The sequence below is a fragment of the Phalaenopsis equestris genome, unplaced genomic scaffold, assembly GCF_001263595.1.
Source record: "Phalaenopsis equestris unplaced genomic scaffold, ASM126359v1 Scaffold000094, whole genome shotgun sequence".
Classification (NCBI taxonomy): domain Eukaryota; kingdom Viridiplantae; phylum Streptophyta; class Magnoliopsida; order Asparagales; family Orchidaceae; genus Phalaenopsis; species Phalaenopsis equestris.
Window position 1 is genome coordinate 6293512 of NW_018164536.1, and position 8991 is coordinate 6302502.

The window sequence follows — 8991 nt, forward strand, 5'->3', positions numbered from 1 at the left end:
CCAACTCCTCACTTCCGTTCCTTCGGTTTCCTCATTTACTCACTCCTAATTAATAAAAATGGGACGTTACAATAGTATTGTGCAATCTGAAGCCTCTCTGCTATGCTTTATAGCTCTAAATCTACATCTTGTCGTGTTACTTTACAATTTTCATCACTTTGCAAAATATAGCCTCTCTTGCAAACTGTTAACCAATTGAAATGCCTGTCAATAAACATTTAAAGCTCAGCATAAAGTAAAATTATGCAAATCAATGATTGTGAAGAAGAGCAAAATATATTTCTCAGATTTATTTAGCCAACCGGTCCCTAGCAATGACTGAAGAAATAAGGCTAAAACCAAACAGGACAACAGTTGCAAATATGCAAGCTTAATGCCAAGAAAATATTGGGGAAAACAAAGCTAACAGTGGTTGAAGAAATAAGGCAAAAGCTAAATAGTAAAACAATTGCAAATTTGCAAGCCTAATGCCAAGAAAATAGTGGAATAAAAATGAAATTAAGAAAAAAATAAGGAACAGCAAAACCAATTCCTAAATGCTGAATGAGTAGTGAAATGCACAAGTTAATTACCAATAACATTGAAACTTAACATAATAATTAAACATGCAGATAAACAAAGAATTATCATAAAGCAATTAAAAACAACAATAGTCCCTCGCTAAGGCACACATACCTTCCTCTGCTAAAGTTCTAAGCTCTGATGGAATAATCTCAAGCACTTCAATAGCATTAATAATGGCATACCCTTTCGTAGGGTGCAAAATAATTGTTAAAGTCCTTCCACTAACAGAAACAGTCCTATTTAGGACTAGTGCAGTATGACCTTCTCCAGTCATGCGAATAATATCAACTTTCTCAAAAATAACATCACCATTCACCAATATATCAAACACCCTTTCTTCTTCATTTGTCACTCTAGGATCAATCTCTGCAAAGTGAAACCATATTGAGTAATTTTTACTTGGATCCACATCAATTTCAAATGTTAGATCAGGTTGCCGGTCGGTGCTTATGATTGCCGACTGATAAAGCTTTTTTGGATAAAAGTTAGGCGGAAGCGATGCTTCCGCTATGCTTTGTTCCGTTGAGATAGATTGATCAGAGCCTTGGCTAAAAGATAAAGCACCAAGCCAAAATCTATCACCACCCCAATGATCTCCATTATAGTCTTCATCAAAGGCAGCCTTTCCAGATCCACAACTTAATCTCTTGGCGGTTCGAAGCACCATTAAATTGCTCCTTGGTCGACCGTAATTATAAGAATTGACATCTACTTGAAGAATTTCGATAGAAAGGATAGAAGGATCTCCATGACCAGTGCTGTGGAAACAAACACATAAACTTCTCTTTTTCACAAATATCAGTGCTTCCATAAACGACTGGTCTTCATGGTTACTCCAGCCTGGTTTCATGGAGTATGTCAGAGTGCCATCTACAGAAATATCAAAAACTGGCTCATTTTGTAGGTCTGCATCTGCCACTAATGCAAAGAATATCCTCACAGCATAGTGCCCATTAGGAATTCTGTTGATGTTGTAACAATTTTCTGGACCATCAGATAGAGGAAAGTGGCGAAGTGTTTTAAGCGGTGGAACAATAGAACTTGTACGTGATGCATTTGTATATCTTCCACCGGTGTAACCAAAGTCTCGATACCATAAAGTATTTGTTGGTTTGGTCCGGATGTCCTCACGAGCACCACAACTAATGCGAATTGCAAATGGTTCTGCATAACCAGAACGATTGTAAATGCTTTTAGAACAGAGGGAGGGAACGGATAACAGGAAAGCTTCAGCTTACCATTCAACAGCAATAGACAAGTTTGGTGAAATAGACTCAGGGCAGTTACACTAGGTCAAAAATGACTAAAACTGCCTCTAGATTGCTAAAAACCATTTAGAATGTATTGAAACAATTAAAATAAAAGGCAAAATGAAAAAAAAAAAGTTATAGGAGTAAAAGCAGGAAGAGAGCATGGAACACATTTTCACGAGATGGAATCTAGTACTTTTCATTAAATATTGAAATTAGAAAACTGTGGTAGGGAATAAAAGAAAACACAAAAGCAATAAACTAAATATGATGCATTTGGTTAGAGATGTGATTGCCAGATAATTGCAAGCTGCAAAAAATTTCATATTGAGGAATGTAAAAATGCCGGGTTTATTCTCACATGTAGCAGGTAAAAATATATTGATATCAAAATACTAGGGGTTTGCCCTCACCCACAGACTTAAAACTTTTGGATTGAAATGGGTTTGATTGTCGGTATATCAAGCCCAACTTTGGCCGCCTTTGCTTTACACTATCCAACGCATAGCATCAAAGTCCTATTTGCGACCAAAGTTTCTCATGCAAATTGTGCTCCAATGAATTTTAGTGAATTTTTACCATGATGAAGCATGGGCTCAAATTTTTAAGTAAAAATAGGTAAAATTGTTGGTATACCAAGTCCAGCTTTAGTCCCCTAAGGTTCATAATCCACAATAGAAGGTATTAATATCAAGGTTTCACTGCGATCAAATGTTCAAGTAGTTTGTGGATCCAAAGATTTCTAGTGAGCACTATCATGATTGAACAATGTTCAAGATAATTGACTCCCACAGAATGACCACATGATTGAGTGAGCACTTAATAAATGATATTTTATGATGTTAAAAATTTTGTAAAAGAGAGATTTGTTAATACAGATGAAAATATTAATTTCAGTATTGTATCTGACAATAGGAAAGAATGGTGGCATAGAAAATACCAAGTGTTATACCACGCCTATAGGCTTAAGATTTTGGGTGAAAAAAAATGTTTTGCCCAGTAGCATATTGGGCCCAACCTTGGCCACCTACTAATCCAAGTTCCCAAAACTAGTTGCAAGGTTAAATAGAGGGCGACGTTCATGCTAGCATCATATGATTAAGTAAGCTCTTGATGCATGACACTTGTCCAATCAAGAGAACTTTCACATGAGAACGGGTTTGGCCGAGGCATGTAAGAATATGGATTTAAACCCACATCACATAAGTGAAAAATATGTAGTAGAAATATTAGTGATTCGCTCTCGCACAAGCTTAAACTTTTGAATTAAATGAGTTTAACCACTTGAGCTGATAACTTTGGCCTCCTTTTGATTCATACTCCCCAACAAGTCACAATATCCCAAACATAGGACAATGCCCAATGAAGAGGCCATGGAATAGTGAAGAAGGCTAGAAGATGGGAAAGGGTGACAAGGACATAAAAGAGAATAAAAGAGGAAGGAGACATAGATAAGAGTAGGATAATGGTGACAATACCTAATGAGTAGCGGTGATGTGTGCCAATGAAATGTGAAAGTAACTAAGGGAAGTCAAACATAGGATGCCCAATGCTGGCCATCAATCACCACTTTCAATTCTCCTGATAATTTTCTCCATAACAAACCTAAAGCTCTCCTTTCTCTTATATAATGCACTTACTGTATCGAAACTATTTGGATTGTTTTTAATAAAAAGCTATTGAGTTGTCTTCCTTTTATTCTCTTCTTCCTTTGCTCATTATTCTTCATGGTATCAAAGCTACCATAGCGTCATGGCACAATCTCTCTTCTCTCTACCATGGCCTCATCCGCTACTGCTTCCTCCAACGAACACATCACAAACTAGCAAGCTCAACAAGCTCTACTACCATGTGACAACCCCATGCCTACCCAATTGAAATTCATTCTGAGCAACATTCGCAGTCTCGTCTCCATTCAACTCACCTCCGACAACCACCCGATCTGGAAGGCACAGGTCCTCAATTTATTTTGAGCAAATGGGCATGATAGCTTCCTTGATGGTTCCTTCTCTTGCCCAACAAGACACATTCTTGATGCCAACGACACTCCTCTTCACAACTCCTTTTTCACCAAATGGATGCTTATAGATCAAAACCTAGTAGTAGCTCCCTACTCTGTCATCTCTTCACCTATCCTCCCTTATGTATTACCTTTGGATACTTGTCATGACATTTGGATAACAATCGAGCGCCGACTTCAATCCTCCAATCGTTCCAGGATCATCTAACTGAAAAAAGAGCTTCACAACCTCAGTATGTTGAACAAATCCATTAACCAATATCTCTTCAAAATCAAGGCGAAGGTCAATACCCTTGCAGCCGCAGAAGCTCCCCTAAATCTGGAAGCATGATCCACTACACCCTCAACAAACTGCCCTCCACAAAACCGCAATCTGCACCAACCACCAACCAATCTCCCTAGACGATCTTCACACACTACCATTCAATGATGAAATCAACCTCACAAAAGAAACAGCAAAGGAATCATTTACCTCCACAGCCCTCACCATCGCAAGGGTGGAAGAAATTGCAACTCCACCTATACATCTAATGACACAAAAAATAACTCCACCTCTAGCCCAAACCAAAGCAAATACAACTCCAATAGCAACAGCAAACCCCCCACAGTTTGTCAAATCTGTCCCAAGACGAGGCATGAAGTCTTCAAGTGTTGATTCTGGCATGAAAAAAGGATGCCAAACTCCTACAACACTTGTCACCCCAAATTTCGACTCAATTGCCTGCAAATGGTACCTCGACAATGAAGCCACTACTGAACCAAATCATCTCATCCATGCCCAAGACTACAAAGTAGACAACACCATTATAGTCGGGAATTACCAACAAATTAACATCACACAGATTGATAAAGGGATCCTGCCCACCCCTCTAAGTAAGCTATATCAATCTCACCTACATCACATTCGAAGTTTCGCTTATAACCTCATCTCCATTCACAAACTAATCCAAGCTAATGCCTGCTCCATTACTTTTACCTCCAATGGCTATTGTATCAATGACTTAAAAGACAAATCGCACCATACTTAAAAATCACTACATTCATGGACTCTAACCCGTCATCCCTCCAGTCACCAAGCACCCATCAATATCTTTTGCTCTTATTTCAGTTCAATACATCCCACAACTCTGGCATCAACAGCTTAGACATCCATCATCTCAAACACAATCAACAATCACCTCCAGAAATTACTCTTTACGCATTTCCTTTGAATACTTGCATTGTAATTCTTGCAAACTAGCTAAGAGTCATAGGCTTCCTTTTTTCTGTATCTACTACTAATACCTCCTCTCCACTATAACTAATTCACTCTTATTTATGGGGCCCTTCCCCACTTTATCTCTATAGGCTTATAAATACACTTTGGCTTTTGTTGATGAATACTCTAGCCATACATGGGTCTATCTCCTTCACAACAAAAATGATATAAACTAAAATATTTCTTGAATTCAAATCAATGGTTCAAAACCAATTTCCATATAAGATCAAAACTATCCGCATAGACGGTGGCGGGGAAAACATCAATAACACCTTTCACAACCTCCTTAAACAATACATCCTACATCAATAAACATGACTCTACACACCCGTACAAAAAGGTGTTGCCGAATGCGCACCATCACCTCATTGAAAAAGTTTGCACGCTCATGGCAACCGCAACTCTACCTCCCCACCTCTAGGTCGATACACTACTTACAACCTCCTATCACTGCTTACCTTCCACCACCATAACCTAGTAGTTGGTTTGAGGAGTAGTGGGGGAAGAGTGACTGGTGGTGGTGGGGATTGTGTTGGTTTATTGGAGGCTTGCTGAAAGGGAAATATTTGTTTGTTGAAAAAAATGTGGTGAGAGACCACCATCTACTACCTTCTTAGAATCACCTCAAAATATTTGACTGCCTATGTTAACCCTGGCTCCGACCATATACTGAACACAAACTCTATTCCCCATCCATACCATGTATATTTCCTGGCTATGCCACCTCTCAAAAAAGATACTGCTACCTCGATCCTAACACAAACAAAATCTACATCTCTCACCACATCTTCTTCAACAAACAAATATTTCCCTTTCAGCAAGCCTCCAACAAACCAGCACAATCCTCACCACCACCAGTCACTCTTCCCACGCTACTCCTCAAACCAACTACTAGCCAACACTCATTACGTCCTCCACCGCAAAAAACAGCCCGACACAAACACCGCACCACCCAACTCTCTTATCCCCTCCCATATTACTCAAATACCAAAACAACCAACACCCATACCATCCCCCATAATACTGCCAACCACATCTCTTCATCCCATGCAAACCCGCCCCCAAACAACCACTCTCAAACCATGCCAAATGCTCAACCTCATCTACCAATCTCAAACCGAACCAACATGCTACTCACCTGCCATCAAACATCAGCACTGGCGTGAAGCCATGTCCACTGATATCTGAACCCTACAATCTCAGGTAGATGGTCCCTTGTTCCACTGTCACTACACCAAAACGTCCTTGAATGCAAATGGACTTATCATACCAAACTGAATTCTAACGGGTCCATACTTGTTACAAAGCCCGCTTGGTTTCCCAAGGCTTCAAGCAACAACATGGCATTAACTATATTGAAATATTCAGTCTCGTTGCCTAACTCCCAATCATTTGAGTTCTCATTACCTCATCGAAACCATTCAAATGTTGCAAACTCGAGGCTTTGTCGATGCCACTCATCCTAATCATGTTTTTCTCCTAAAAAAGGCCCTGTACGGATTCAAACAAGCATCATGCCAATGGTTCGTTGCACTCTAGAACTACCTCCAAACAATCAGGTTTCAACCCGATTCCGCTGACCTCTCCCTCTTCCGTCAAAACAACCTTAATCATCTCTATGTGCTTATATATGTCGACGACATTGTCCTCCTCACCGGGAGTGATCCCACCCTCATCCAATCTACAATTCACAAACTACATACTAAGTTTCACAGAAAAATCTTAGTACCCCTATCTCACTTTCTTAGCATCAAAGCTATCAACACCTCATACGGTATTCACCCATCCCAACTGACCTATGGTACAAAAATACTAAACACAGCCGGCGTGACCAACTCCAAACCTGTTAAACATCCCCTGCTCCCCCGAACAATCCACCACACTTCCCGATCTCACTCACATTTCAAAGCCCACGCTATACCAACAAATTGTGGACTCTCTTCAACACCTCACCTTAACTCGGCCAGAAATCTCCTTTGTCATCAACCTCACCTCTCAACATATGCAGCAACCCACACAATCGTACTTCCATCAACTCAAGCGGAACCTTCGCAACCTCAATGGCACCAAAACAGTCGGCCTCCCAATCTACATATCACATCTCACACTTACAATCTACACCGACTTCGACTGGCCAGGGAATCCTACCGACCGCAAATCTACATTTGGCTAGTGTGCTTTCCATGGACGAACTCCTGTCTCTTGATCTGCAAAGAAACAAGTCACCGTAACTCGACCCTCCATTGAGGCCGAATATCGAGCCCTTTCCTCAACAACTGCAGACATCTTCCAGCTTCGACAACTAACCGACTTTCATACACCTCAACTACAACCAACCATCCTCTATTGCGATAACAAATCCGCAATCGCCCTCACCAACAACCTAATCTTCCAAGCTCGCATCAAACACATTGTGGGTAATTGTCACTTCATCTAGAATTGCATCAAACAAAATCGCCTCACCATTCATCATATAACCACGTAAGACCAGCTCAAAGATATCTTCACCAAGGCACTCTACAACTCCAGATTCCAGCAGATCAACTTCAAGCTGACACTTCCAACTGAAACCCTCAGCTTGAAAAGGATGTAACAACCTCTGCCGTATGCAGCTGCTGCCCACCTTCAACTGCCATCTGCAACAAGAAAAATCTGCACCGTCCAACAGCAACCAACTAAATCAGGGCCAGTCTCTCCATAACTAACCTAAAGCTCTCCTTTATCTTATATAATGCACTTACTGTACTGAAACTATTTGAGTTGGTTTTAATGAAAAGCTGCTGAGATTTCTCCCTGTTATTCTCTTCTTCCTGTACTCATTATTGTTCAATAATAAGATCTACTCATTTGCACACAACCCCGGCAAACACCTAATTCTTTCTCCTGAGCCATTAATAAACCATAAAATGGGCCAAACTCACACATCTCATATAACCTTGGTACCTAATTTTCAGCTCCAATCCATCTTAATATTTTTCACTCATCATAGTTTGAATTGCAACATTATTAGAACACCACACCCTCAAGCAAACAATTCAAAACATATAATCGCCATCTGAAATCCAAGTCCGGAACTGGTTCGCTAGAGCAATCAAAGAGTAACCGAGAGATAAAGAAAGACGGAGAAAGCATAAGATTTTTCCTGCACATCCTAGGCCAAGACAAAGGATAGACTTTACTCATAGAACATGAAAGAAGATGAATCAATCCTAGCAATCCATCAGAAACTCCAAGAAAGAAAATCCCATAAAAGGTAAGAATGGCGAGAAGAGTTGTACACTTCGAGTAAGCAGATATAGCGTTAGCCTATCCTTAAGGAAAGCAATTGGAATGACATATATGTATGACGGATTACTCACCATTAGACACAGCAGAGGCCACATGAGCGGCAAGCACGAGAACGGAACTGACAAAGAGAAGCCAGGTAGTGGCAGCTACCTGCATCCTGAAAAGAACTCCCTTGCAGCTTGCCACCTTCCAGTTCTACTCTGGCTGTCTCTCTCTAGAGAGACAATAACTCAAACCCTAATCTCCCTATCGCCTCTCTCTCTCTCTCTCTCGTCTCTGCTTCTTTGCGGGCTTAATGCACGACATTCTGATCCCGGATCTCCGTGACAAGCGCGGAAAAGCTGATTTTTTTTTTTCTTTTCCAGCAAACTGATTTTTCTCCCGTGGCGATGCATATCTAAAATTTAATTAACTAAGAAAACAAAATACCAAATATTGAAGAATGGAATATTGACTTTATTTTGCCTGTTAATATATAGTTGAAATTGGTTACATATTTCTCCCGTTTATTATCTTGTAAAGTATTCACGAAGTCACATACAAAAAGCTTCTAATCAACCTAGAAGTGAGAAAAGAGCACAGTCTACGATAATAAATAGTAAATAGTAAAT

At 40.1% G+C, this 8991-nt stretch overlaps 1 protein-coding gene across 2 annotated transcripts in view; it reads right to left on the reverse strand.

The window, feature by feature from the left end:
* Positions 1 to 8780, reverse strand: part of LOC110020277 (putative leucine-rich repeat receptor-like serine/threonine-protein kinase At2g14440) — a 45158-nt gene extending 36378 nt beyond the window's left edge. For both annotated transcript variants that reach the window (XM_020718323.1, XM_020718324.1), the window contains exons 1-2: positions 8452 to 8780; positions 676 to 1728 (exon numbers count right to left, since the gene is read on the reverse strand). In XM_020718323.1, the coding sequence (XP_020573982.1) occupies positions 676 to 1728; positions 8452 to 8536 (1138 nt within the window). In that variant the 5' untranslated portion in view covers positions 8537 to 8780. The remainder of the gene's footprint in view (positions 1 to 675; positions 1729 to 8451) is intronic.
* Between the last annotated feature and the right edge of the window lie 211 nt (positions 8781 to 8991).